The sequence below is a fragment of the Electrophorus electricus genome, chromosome 11 (genome assembly GCF_041902795.1).
Source record: "Electrophorus electricus isolate QZ-2024a chromosome 11, ASM4190279v1, whole genome shotgun sequence".
Taxonomy (NCBI): Eukaryota; Metazoa; Chordata; class Actinopteri; order Gymnotiformes; family Gymnotidae; genus Electrophorus; species Electrophorus electricus.
In genome coordinates this window covers 26,654,433-26,667,100 of record NC_137507.1, presented here as the reverse complement: position 1 = coordinate 26,667,100, position 12,668 = coordinate 26,654,433, and the positions used below count along the sequence as shown (strand labels likewise).

The 12,668-nt window shown below is 43.6% G+C and overlaps 3 protein-coding genes across 12 annotated transcripts in view; 2 read left to right on the top strand and 1 right to left on the bottom strand.

The window, feature by feature from the left end:
- Positions 1 to 5: 5 nt before the first annotated feature.
- On the bottom strand, positions 6 to 2,328 carry LOC113585969 (DNA-directed RNA polymerases I, II, and III subunit RPABC1). Of its 2 annotated transcripts, none has more exons than XM_027023790.3 (8): positions 2,136 to 2,328; positions 1,866 to 2,040; positions 1,367 to 1,482; positions 1,105 to 1,185; positions 917 to 975; positions 611 to 689; positions 419 to 507; positions 6 to 252 (listed from the first exon to the last, which is right to left on the bottom strand). In XM_027023790.3, exons 1-7 carry the CDS (start codon positions 2,190 to 2,192, stop codon positions 442 to 444), a joined length of 633 nt encoding a protein of 210 aa, XP_026879591.1. In that variant the 5' UTR covers positions 2,193 to 2,328; the 3' UTR covers positions 6 to 252; positions 419 to 441. The 2 variants fall into 2 exon arrangements, with proteins under 2 accessions (XP_026879591.1, XP_026879590.1); XM_027023789.3 differs by having other exon boundaries at positions 430 to 507; positions 2,136 to 2,327.
- A 231-nt stretch (positions 2,329 to 2,559) lies between these two features.
- On the top strand, positions 2,560 to 6,761 carry gpx4b (glutathione peroxidase 4b). The gene is made up of 7 exons (XM_027023791.3): positions 2,560 to 2,671; positions 4,224 to 4,318; positions 4,609 to 4,753; positions 5,728 to 5,879; positions 6,076 to 6,100; positions 6,225 to 6,284; positions 6,428 to 6,761. Exons 1-7 carry the CDS (start codon positions 2,606 to 2,608, stop codon positions 6,458 to 6,460), a joined length of 576 nt encoding a protein of 191 aa, XP_026879592.2. The 5' UTR covers positions 2,560 to 2,605; the 3' UTR covers positions 6,461 to 6,761.
- A 2,522-nt stretch (positions 6,762 to 9,283) lies between these two features.
- The window catches only part of pip5k1cb (phosphatidylinositol-4-phosphate 5-kinase, type I, gamma b), a 28,507-nt gene continuing 25,122 nt past the window's right edge, over positions 9,284 to 12,668 (top strand). For 3 of the 9 annotated variants that reach the window (XM_081723226.1, XM_081723223.1, XM_081723222.1), the window contains exon 1: positions 9,287 to 9,663. In XM_081723226.1, the coding sequence (XP_081579352.1) occupies positions 9,622 to 9,663 (42 nt within the window). In that variant the 5' untranslated portion in view covers positions 9,287 to 9,621. Of the gene's footprint in view, positions 9,664 to 12,668 lie in introns of all 9 variants that reach the window. The other 6 variants (XM_035528591.2, XM_035528590.2, XM_081723225.1 and 3 more) reach the window with 4 other exon arrangements.

Genomic DNA, 12,668 nt, shown 5'->3' with positions numbered 1-12,668 from the left:
ATGTATACATTTTACAAAAACAAGTTTTAATGAATAACCGAACAATTTCACAAGTTTCGTTTTAGAAACAATTACACGAGAGAAGAATGAAGGATGATTTCTAAAAAGACTTTTTTTCAAAATCCAAAAGCCTTCCTAGATTCATACATCCTTTCACTTAATTAAAGGGCCTGCGCAGCAGCCGCCGTATCACTCCAGTGCCGACCGCCACGCATCCTCCAACATCCAGGCTTCTGGTCACTTCTGGGTGGTCTACAAGTTGTATTTTTAAAAATATATTTCAAATATACTCTTGTATAAAAACTTATTTTAAAAAGTCCAGGTGTGTACCTTCATACTTGAGTTATTAGCTACGCAGTAACATTAAATACATCATTAAAGTAAAATAGTCAGAGGGAGCAAGGTAGAGATTACTCACTGACTCCTTACCAGAGCAGCCCTCTACTGCACAAGTCTGTATGTGATATAACGACCTGCAGTCTCACTGGGCCTGATGATCTTCACCACCTGTGTGATTACATTACATTAACTACATATCAGTTATACAAACGTCATTTTTAAACCCACGTTTTCCCGTGGCTCTAATGCTGAATGGTGGGGGTGTTGGCACCTGGCCTCTCTTCAGCCCGAAGTATCGAGCGACAGGGTCTCCGGCCTGAATCCTCGGCAACTGGCTCTCCTTCAGCTTACTGGGAACCGTGAAGGAAACTCCACCCAGACATGGCGAAGACGGGCAGAGCTCAACCGGCAGCCATGGTGCACAGCATTCATTATTTACGCTACTCATTACAGTGCTACGGCAAAACAAAGCCAGGAAAGGCAGTCAAGCTCATAGGTCCAGGCGGTGACAGCAGAGAGACTAACCAGATCAGAGACCTTGCACGCAGTAAGGCCATCATGTAAAAACTAAGGATACTATCTAGCGAGCAGCTCCGTCACTTCCTCCTTTGTCATCACTATGTGCTCAGGGACAAGCTGCAAAACAAGAAATTACAAAAAAAAAAAAATTCGTAAGATCACTTCAGAACTCAAAGTCTAGAAAAATCCCATCAGTTACGCTCCCCTTCGACCTGCGAGATCTGAACACGAACCCACAATTCTCACCTCGTGTTCTGTGATGTTGATTAGCAGCTCCTGCTGCAGAAACTGCTCTAGAATATACTTCGGTGCCATGTCCACCAATGACTGCAAAAAAACAAACCATGCAAAATGTTACCCAGAAGGTAACGCTTTATTCCCAATCAAGAAGCACCTGTTCGCACAAAACAGCTTAATAGAACTAGTGTTAAACGTTGCTATGGCACAGATGCAGGATGTTGGTGTAGAGGTATTGTCACTCTTTGCATATGAGTTCTCAGTGTGTCACCTGCTTGGCAGAAGGCGTCATGCCCATCTGTACTACAATAATTGCACGGGTGATGTTCTCCTCCTGCATCCGCTGGCAGTACATCTTTATGGTCTTAATGCCCACTTTGGGCTCCTCTGCATAAATACAAAAGCAATATTAAGTATGTGTTGTAGAGTGAACATGATTCCAAGTTGCTTAGTTATTAAGGCATTACAAGCCCTGCATAAATACAAAAAATAATAAGTAGGTGTTGATCCCATGTTGCTTCAGTAGTAAGGTTAATAATAAGAAACGAGCTGCAGTGTACTTTCTGCCTTAGAGTGTCAGGGACTGCACACCAGCCTCAGCCCAGCTCCTAGAGATTTAGCTACCGTCCCGCAAGTTTGGACCGTCTGTAACAGACGATCCATCTAATCGGGGTTTTGTGACGGCCTTGACCAGCAGGATCAGGGCGACAGGATGCTGGCTGGAGCTAAACTCCACAGGGAGGCAACGGCAGGTTAACCGGGCATCTCACCGGGAAAGAAAACGAACATCTGATCCGTGGGGTCATCGTTGTGCGCTACGAGGACGGTGAGATCCGTACGGCGAGGGCGACCCTCGCTGGGTTTGTCGCCGAATTGGCTTTTAAACTCGTCCAGAGTTTGGTCCAACTCGTCCTGTGTCACCAAATATCCCCGGTCATGGCAGAGCTGCGGAAAGACGCAGCGATGTGAACACGGCACGGCTACATGGCTATAATTGAAAACAAAACACCACGCGGCATCGGGTAAACACCGCTCCAAACCTGCATTATCGTTTTACGAATTTTCCACAGTCGATAGGTCTCCTCTTCATCGTCCATGATGAACTCAGTTTAATTGTATCGAGCTATAACTTTATTTTTAAATAACGGTCACTCCAGTAGGTAAAACGAACCCATGGAAAAAATAACGTCCAGTAAATCACTATTACGTCAGCTAGGCCGCCTAAGGACCCAAAGTGGTGTCCAATTATTTGCCGGTAGGTTTCCACAGTCGTCTATAATGAAACAACAACAACGACGATTGTTTAAACATAGGTTAACAAAAATTAGTTATTTTATTGCGCAAATATCCAATACTGGAATGAGGTATGGAACATGATGGAAATTAAAACATTCTTATTAAATGTGAAGCGTTTAATATTAATTATTTGGAGTGTTTGATTTGCTTAAAAGGAGAGGGAAGGCAGGCCTTACACGCATGTGGGCGGGGTTTGCTAAGTTATCTGACCAAAATGCGTTTAGTCAATCGGGCGCTGCTGTTAGGGGCGCTCGGAAGCAGAACATTTGACAGAGCCATGGTAAGAACTCAACCGTGTCTCCACACACACGGTTTAAAGACGTGTTGTTGCATTTTTTGGTATTTGAAACGTGAGTAAAGTGTTTTGTGTCCAACACCCACACTGCGAGGTCAAACGGTGCGTTTGTTTATGGGCTCCTGGTGTTCCCGTTAATATCCTCCGACGCTGAAGACCATGAACGTTAGCTTGCAATATTAGCCACCTAGCTGAATGCCCCACAACGCTGAGTGTATTAAGACAGCTGGGCATATAAACATCTTTAATCGTTTATTTTGTTCATTTTGTCCATATTTAGTATATATTACTTTATTTGCCGCTGCGCCTTTCAAGGAGCTGGCTACGTGTGTCTGACAGCCAAACATAAGTGTCAAGTCTAAGACTATGGAGATTAGCAATGATAGCTAAGAGTGGAGTAGAATATGCAGTAACTATTTATTACTTAGGTTATTTAACCTAACTAATGTATTTACTCTGCAATTTTTATATTAACTTTACCATTTGTAAATGCAAGTACCTGGCTAGCTCGTTATCATAGCTATCTAGTGTGTAACTAAATTAGCTTGGTCAGCTAGATAGATATCTTGACAGTTTTCTTGACATCGACGTACCGGACTAGTGCTCGGAGTATAACGAAACGTAGTTTATAGCTAACTAGCTATCTTCGTCGTCGTGTAGATATTTTATTAGCGTATACACAAGTATACTAGGAAATAACCTTTAGCAAGCTAGTGACTAATTTGCCATACGCGTTTTTAGCTGCGGGGGCAGTATTGGCTAACGTATGTTGTGTTGCAATCGTTACGTCAGTAAGGATTGTAATCTAAATTGGTCACTAATTTGTGATTTTGCAAAGGCGTCATCCCATATTTTAACGCTTTCAATGAGGTGAATCGAAATTCATTTAAAAAGGAAAAAGCTGTGGGATGACGGGCTTAAAGTGGGGACTTAATATAAATATAAGTGGATTGCTTAGTATAAATTAATATGATCGCTGGGATTAACGCATTTTTGTATACTTTGCATACAGTGTATACTTTGATTTTGGGCTCTGTTTCTTTAGTCCATTTAATTTGTATGGCAATTTGCATAGAGTGCTAATGCGGCTTGCCTCCTGGGAACCTGCTTGGTTTGCTTGTGTAGGTTACCGGATTACTATTTAGATCCGGTCACCACGTTACCTGTAGGTTATGTGGGTGGACAAATGTTGCTACTTTAACGACCTAATACCTATTATAGTATTGACATTGGATGCAGTCTGTTCATGGCTAACTAAAAACCCTTTTCTTGACACGTAATTTGGGGCATGGCGATTGTATGTCGTGACAGTCTCTTGTTCCTAATAAGATCCCGTTCAGGTCGATTTCACCCCAGATATTTAATCTGGAATCCTAAACTTATTCTTTTTTTAAGGTAGTATGAAAACTGAGTTTAAAAAAAGGCATATGATTCTTTCTCAAATTTCAAATGTCATTCCTTGACTCTTGGAGTGTGTGGGCTGAAGCAGAACTCTTTAGCACACACCTTAGCACTGACATTTGCTTCCTTATTGCAGTGTGCGCAGGCAAATGACTGGAAAAGTGCCAAGTCTATCTATGAGTTCTCCGCTAAAGACATAGATGGAAATGAAGTGTCTCTAGAGAAATACAGGTAAGGAATATATTATGGCTTTGGCTTTGTTTTACGTAAATAAATTCCAGCAGGGTCATCAGGTACAATATCATACCACTGGAATCAGTTCACTGTATGACCTTAACTTTTCAGCAAACTGTTAAGTTTAGTGACACTTGCTATAATTTGTGCCATCATTTCCATTTAAAATGTCTCTTCTAGTGAAGTTCTGGAAATGGACTGCTGCAGATTCTCTAGTGTTTGTTTTTTGGGGGGTTTTTTTCTTCTTCTCAGTTAAGTCACTAAACTCTTCCTTTCCTCGTGTCCAGAGGCTACGTCTGCATCATTACGAACGTGGCCTCCAAATGAGGCAAAACTCCTGTAAACTACACTCAGTTTGCGGCCATGCATGCCACGTATGCTGAGAGGGGTTTACGCATCCTGGGCTTCCCCTGCAACCAGTTTGGAAAGCAGGTATGCAGTGGGGCTGAGACTGGGCCTTCCCGCCTGGCAGCGCCCCGTGTTCTCCATGCGCTGTTCCAGCAGTGTGCTGACAGTCCTGTGCTCAAGAGTTTTGTTAGGTTCGGGGAGAAATGGTGTAGAGGAACTAACTGTTTAGAACACAACACTCTGCGTCAGCCCCAGAGCAGATGTCCTTCGCTTCTATCTTAGTCTTATGTCCTGTATAGAAGCATTGGGTAAGGCATGACTTAATGGGTATTCCAAAAAAAGGCTAAGGCTGCTTCACTTGGGCAGTGGTGATATATTGATGCATATTCTGAAATGTCTAGTAACTTATCCAAGACTCACGGGGTGAACCCCTGATGTGGTTAAAGATTGGCCGGTGTTTTCTTAAGCACAATGATTTCTTTGTTGCAATAGGTGAATGCTGCGATTAATCGAAATTACAGAACTCTCCTCTGGAATGACTCTGATTGGTCAGGAGGCTCTTGGTTGACAATAAAAATGAAGTGATTTGTTATGCAGCTCACTTTCATACTGTAGGCTTTAGTAATCTCAATAATTCAATGGCCAGTACTTTATCATTGATAATTCAGTCTCCCTATGCTGTTGCTGTCCACCAGTAGGCGAAGTTTGTATTAGGAGAGCCAGGCTATGATTTATTAAATGCACCTGTGTTTACTTATTCTTAACCGAATCCACCAATTAAGATGAGTGACACTGGGAAACTGTGTAACGGCTTATACTACAGGAACGGAAGCAAGGCCGCTGACACAACAGGAATGCAAAGAATTAAATAAACCAGTGCAGATCGCACCCGTGACAAGGGGAACAGTGAGCACATGCGTGCTCTGATGACACCATCCCCGCCCTGCTGAGTCAGCGGCTCAAAGCGTGTGTGTTTTCAGAAGCAGTCTGTTCCCATCAGGCAGCCTGGCAGATGCCTATATGAAACCCTCCTCATGCTGCTGTCCTTATCCCTGCAGGAGCCTGGTACCGAGGAGGAGATTAAACAGTTTGCCAAAGGTTACAATGCAGAGTTTGACCTCTTCAGTAAGATTGATGTGAATGGGGACAACGCTCATCCTCTTTGGAAGTGGTTGAAAGAACAGCCAAAGGGGAAAGGCACTCTGGGAAAGTGGGTCTTTTTTATTTAAATTATTTTTCAAATAAACATATTTTTATGATTCCTGTTTTGTTACTAAATCTCAGTTGTATCCAGTGATGTGGCAATAAAAGTAGAATTTCCAGAACACTCCCATTGCAATGTTGCATCCCACAAACATCCTAAAATCATTCTCTCTCTCTCTCAATATTTTTGTTCATTTTAATAGCAACATCAAATGGAACTTTACCAAGGTAAATGTGATCTTCTGGACTTTATAATACCCCAAATCAGAACAGAGAGACGTTATTATAAGACTCTGAATGACCCAGATTAACCTGCCAAATTCCATTCTTGTTTACATTTTTCGCCTTCTAGTTTCTCATTGACAGAGAGGGTCAAGTTGTGAAGAGATATGGACCAATGGATGATCCGATCGTAAGTCTACATTTGTCCCCATGTTCCACACAGCAATGAAAATATTTGCTTGTATTTAGTACTACATATCTAAATTAAATGTAATTTTTCTGGCTGGAATCTTTGGTGCAAATGTAATCACAGCACGTTTCCATCCACCTCAGGTTGTTGAGAAAGATCTACCAGCATACTTGTAAACGGTCCGGACCTGCCATCTGTCCCTCATCGTCTTCACACACACGCGCGCACACACACACACCCACCCACCCACCCTGCACTACTGTGGTCAGCTGGGCATTTGTGGGTCTGTTCCTGGAATAATGACGGCTTGTCCTCAAACCTGCATCCAGGTTGGACAGGCCTGATGACCCCTGGCGTGCATACCCTCCTTTAGGCAGATCCTCAAAGCCCAGACGTTCCTGCAGAGTGAAGGCCTCCTGAACACGTACTCGACGTTCACTTGTTTTCACTTTATACAATAAAGTGAAATGAAATTTGCTTTTGGTGTGGTTAGTTTGTCTAAGATTTTTGTTTATTGTGAAGGAAGTTGGCATCTTAAGTCACGTTTTGTCCGATTCATTGGCATGAGCTGATGGGGATCTTCCAAAGGTATTTATGTGTAGGTGTCAAATGTTTTGTTCCAGACCGTTAGTGTTTCACACCGGGTCCAGCCCACTTATGACATTCATAAACCCCTAAGGAACCACATCACAAGCTTTTCACATCAGATAGACACTGCACTTCATCAGTGATTCACTAACTTAAGTTAGGTGTGGTGGCCCAGTTTTAAACCAGTCACATTCAAAGCCTCTTTAGATGTAAACCCACATTAGTCTCCCTGATGCCTACAGCCATACTCAGTCCCACTGACTGTTAATATGAGCTCAGAACCACCAGTTCCACATGGCCACTACATCAACACACACTGAATTACCCTCCCTCCATACATCAACACACACTGAATTACCCTCCCTCCATACATCAACACACACTGAATTACCCTCCCTCCATACATCAACACACACTGAATTACCCTCCCTCCATACATCAACACACACTGAATTACCCTCCCTCCATACATCAACACACACTGAATTACCCTCCCTCCATACATCAACACACACTGAATTACCCTCCCTCCATACATCAACACACACTGAATTACCCTCCCTCCATACATCAACACACACTGAATTACCCTCCCTCCATACATCAACACACACTGAATTACCCTCCCTCCGTACATCAACACACACTGAATTACCCTCCCTCCGTACATCAACACACACTGAATTACTCTCCCTCCGTACATCAACACACACTGAATTACTCTCCCTCTGTGCATCAACACTGAATTACTCTCCCTCTGTGCATCAACACACTGAATTACCCTCCCTCTGTGCATCAACACACTGAATTACCCTCCCTCTATACATCAACACACTGAATTACCCTCCCTCTATACAGCAACACACTGAATTACTCTCCCTCTGTGCATCAACACACTGAATTACTCTCCCTCTGTGCATCAACACACTGAATTACTCTCCCTCTGTGCATCAACTTAACACACACTGAATTACTCTCCCTCTGTGCATCAACACACTGAATTACCCTCCCTCTGTGCATCAACACACTGAATTACTCTCCCTCTGTGCATCAACACACTGAATTACCCTCCCTCTGTGCATCAACACACTGAATTACCCTCCCTCTGTGCATCAACACACTGAATTACTCTCCCTCTGTGCATCAACACACTGAATTACTCTCCCTCTGTGCATCAACACACTGAATTACCCTCCCTCTATACATCAACACACTGAATTACCCTCCCTCTATACATCAACACACTGAATTACCCTCCCTCTATACATCAACACACTGAATTACCCTCCCTCTGTACATCAACACACTGAATTACTCTCCCTCTGTGCATCAACACACTGAATTACTCTCCCTCTGTGCATCAACACACTGAATTACTCTCCCTCTATACATCAACACACTGAATTACTCTCCCTCTGTGCATCAACTTAACACACACTGAATTACTCTCCCTCTGTACATCAACACACTGAATTACCCTCCCTCTGTACATCAACTTAACACACACTGAATTACTCTCCCTTTATACATACTCAGTGCCATCTGGATCTACCATTTTAGACATGACACAACGATCCTCTCTCCACTCACCTGCCCAGTCCTCCATGTACCTGCGACACTGAACACCTCAGAGTACCCCACCATATCCGGCCCGAGCATAGTTAAAACAATAAACTCTGGGACCTGTAGTTTTGTTGTTGTGGTGGTGGTTTGTTCTGGTTTTATTTTACCTATGTCCACCATTTCCAGTCCGTTTCAAACCATATATAGCCTGCGTTCCCTCTCCAATAAACTGTCCCTCACACACAAACCTAATTGCTCTGTTCTTGTCTCTGCTGGGCAAAGAGTCAACTCCTTATTCAAATAGACATGCTAATGAACTAAGCATTATGTCTCTATATATGGTCCCTGCTAACAAACTAACCTTACACGCCTATAAAATAAGAATGAATTGCGGTTATAATAGGGTAAAAAAATTCAACTTGTGTCCTAGGATTTTTCTCCCTTCAGTCCTCGTCACGTTAGATGTGGAAGTTGGGTTCCTGTGCCTGAATACAGGAATGGTTAATCCCTTGTTAGGTTTGTAAAGGGCAGGTTTAGGCTCTCCCGCTAGGGGGCAGTATTACGCTGCCTTTTACAGCGCTGCAGTATTTTTGCACGGTGTGCACTATTTCAGACGACCTCGGTCTCCAAAAAAATTATTACACGATTTATGCTCATTTCTTTTGTGTTGATACAGGATGCAAAATCGCATCAAAGCAATGTGTCCATTTTTGTGTGTGTTTCCTTTAATTTAATGACAAAAACACGTTACTGTTTGAATATAAGATTTTTTTTTTTTCTTCATCGAATTTAGTTGTTTTAAGATTTCATAAACATGTCTTGATTGACGTCATTTGAACACAGATGCAAAAAAAAAAAAGGTTAACCTGTCTGCCCGGGCGCGTGACGTAGTCAGTGGCGTTACCGGGCTGTTCGGGGAAGCTCGGTAGGACCCGTGCCGTTTTATCCACGCGTGAGCGGGCGCTCATGCTCGCCCAAGAAAATCAATCACATGGAAGCACGCACGCAAATATGCAGGGGTTTGTTGTTGTTTTTTTAATACAAAATGCAACGGCAATGACGAGGGCTCCGTTACCGTCGCACTGTTCATCATAAACCACGACGCGCCCGTTTCGTCCGGATCCAATGGAGGGAGCTTCGAAGCTTGTGGAGGACGGAGGCAGTTCAACGTCCACCGGGGCGACTGATGAGACCGAGTCTGTCGTGGGAGTCGGATGTGGGACCGAAGGTGTAGTGCTTTTTTTTTTTCTTTTCTTAATTTCGTGATGTTAAAACCATTTGTTTCCCTCTAGCCGGCTTGCCGCCGTGGCTAAACCACACCAACAGAATTTGACCTGACTGACTTTGCGATTGTGAAGCGAAGGCACCAGAAAAGGCAAACCGAACAGTTTTCGCACACCCTGTCGCTTTACCGTTGCGACTAGTGTAGTCTGTTATGACTTTTGATGTGTAAAACCATGTTAGACCATGCAACTTCCAGAACAGGTGAAGAGGCCAAACTGTGTATGTTTATGCACACCGCAGCCCCACATGGTCCAAAATGTAAACACGCTTCATTGTCAACAGAAGACCTTGCATTTGTGTAATGAACGTCTCGTTTGTGTGGGCTGCAAACTTGTCGCCTGAAAGCGTGTTCTCGGTCCGACAAACTAACAGTCTGCTTTAGTTTTAGCTCCAGCTGTTTAGAGTGAGCGTGCAGAGCTGCAGTTTCCTCTGTCCCAGAGATCCAGCGGTTGGGAGCTGTGAGCTTCTTCTGTCGCATTGATCTTTTGGGAGTGTAGTCCGAGGCGCGTGGGGGGTTTCCCGGGGCTCGTTCTGTGCTGCGTGGTTTGCAGTAGACGCTGCACTGGTGGGTGATTGCGGGACCAGGCCTTGGACCGCAGCGTTTTGCTAATGGCCCTGGATTACATTCAATCATTTTTCAAATGAGACATCCTGTATGCCAACAGTGTGTGTCTTTACGCGAGACTAAGATTTGAGTTGTGTGTATTTTGTTTTGTGTGTGTGTACATGTGTACATGCAAACAGTACTGCATCTCCCATCTCTACAGGACTTGCATGGTTTACATACATCCCTATATTTATCTCTGGGCTGGAGCATGTCGGTGATGCTGTCGGTCAGGCATGCTTTCAGCAGCTCGTGAGTAAGAAGGAAATGGGCGCTGCCCTTAATAAAGCTCCAGACCACGTCCTTGAAAACCAAGAGTCCAACTCGAGTTTGAGTGTCAGCCCTTAGCCCAGACAGCTTGGCCTGGGTTCAGACAAGCTGTTATGGGATGCTCTCGAAATCAGGATGCCGTTTGCCTTAGTACCTTAGTTCGACTTGTACAAAAGGGAATGACAGTTTGTATTAGGGCATAATAAGTCCGCCTGAGGGAAACTCATTAAGGTTAGTCTATTTGGGATGGGCCACAGCCTGTTACAAAGGCATTATATCTCACGAAAGGGTGAGGGTGTAGTGGAACAGGACTGGTGGTTTATGGCGTGTATGAAAGCGAAGAAAAAGCAGCCTCCATGTGGTCAGTGCAGCAGTTCACCTGCCTGTTGAACTGCACGGCCAACTGATTTATTAACTGCAGTTGAAAGGAAAAGCCAACACCCATCCTCCTCCAAAATAACATAAAAAGGAAGCAATGTTGTTGTTGGCTGTCATTATATATTGGTGGGTTTGTTTGTTTCTTTGTTTCTTAGTTTGTTTGGGGGTTTCCCTTAATTGTATGCTGACTGTATTACGGTCAGTATTTGTTGTGTCAGTGCACTAATCAATCTGAAAGGTTTTCATTGAGTGTTCTGACAAATCCCGTTGCAACCTCAGCTTGGGATATAATAGTTTCCCCCAAGTCCACTGGGACTGTGTACCAAACTATAGTAACCACGCGTAATCACCTGTAATTACCTGTAATGATCCATTCTGTCTGACTTCTGAAGTTGCTGTACATGACCTGGTACTTGGAAGTAGTTAAGTTACCCGCTGGCCTTATCGAACAGTTGAGCTGAATGTGAACACTGCACAGCAGGCTTGTTTGCTATGGTCTGCTCTCTCTCTCTCTCTCTCTCTCTCTCTCTCTCTCTCTCTCTCTCTCTCTCTCTCTCTCTCTCTCTCTCTCTCAGACCTGCTTGTACCTGCGCTGAGCTACACAACCACATGCCCCAGGGCCCCTTAGGGCCCCCCAGACACATGGGAAGTCATTAACGTGGGCAAAGATCAGATAAAAAAGAGTAATGTGGCCTTAGCTCTGTGGTATACGCTGTTCTTTAAAATATCTGTCTTCTCATTCTGTTTGAAGTCTCCTTGTACACTGTAAGATACACACAGAGCACAAACTTGAATTATTATTAAAGGTACACCCATTAAAGGAGACCCCCGTGTATGGATACTTGGCTCTTTCAGATGGGAACAACATACTAATACAAAAAACAAATGTACAGTTCAGTGTACTTCAGCTGTGGCCAAGGAAACTGTGGAACTACTCTGCTTCTAACAGTGTGGTTAGCACCGCCGTTTACCTGATTTGTTCATGACAGGTGACAGGTGAAACCCAGTGGGTTTCAAAGACAAGTTAAAATGCCACCATGCTGCAGAAATGTACTGTTAAGTTCAGTACTAAAAATCATTACATTTAGCTGAAAATATTTACACTTTTTATTGCAATTTTTCATATGCTTCTACTGCTGAAACGGCATAAAATATTTAAAATGAATGTTAAATATTTTAAATAATTGTTTTGAGGCTGTGAGCTGCTTTAGGAATGAAAATGACTATGATCCTTTGTGCTCCGAATTGTTCGATGCAGGACTCTGCACAGTGCAGGCCCACAGTCCCTGCATCAAACAATTCAGAGCACAAATAAAAAATCTCTACGACTTTAACCTAAAGAGTCTGAGGGATAAATCCCTTGCTTGGGCGTATTTACATAGTGTGTCATAAATAAGATGCGACATTTGCAGACTCGAAAGCCTGAACCGCAGGTCCTGCTGCTGGCACACCCCTACGGGGACTTTCTTCTCAAAGCGTCCGCCTTTCTGCATTCTGCTCTTAGCTAAATACACAGAACGTTAGCAAACATGTTGAGAAGTCTGAGGTAATGGTAGATGGTAGATAGCTCTGCAGCGTATAATCGTGTCACGAAAGGCCAAAGGAGACTGGAGGCGCGTGCGACAAAGCCTTCATTAAACCCACAGAGGAAATCTGACTCCTCAGATGTTTGACTCCACAAGCGTAAAGGGATGCTT

Excerpts from the sequence above, each read along its gene's own strand:
- LOC113585969 (XM_027023790.3), bottom strand. The coding sequence starts at position 2,192 with ATGGACGATGAAGAGGAGACCTATCGACTGTGGAAAATTCGTAAAACG. Across the intron at positions 1,186-1,366 it reads TGACGCCTTCTGCCAAGCAG|TCATTGGTGGACATGGCACC; the intron begins GTGACACACTGA and ends GTTTTTTTGCAG. Across the intron at positions 508-610 it reads TCGGGCTGAAGAGAGGCCAG|GTGGTGAAGATCATCAGGCC; the intron begins GTGCCAACACCC and ends GTAATCACACAG.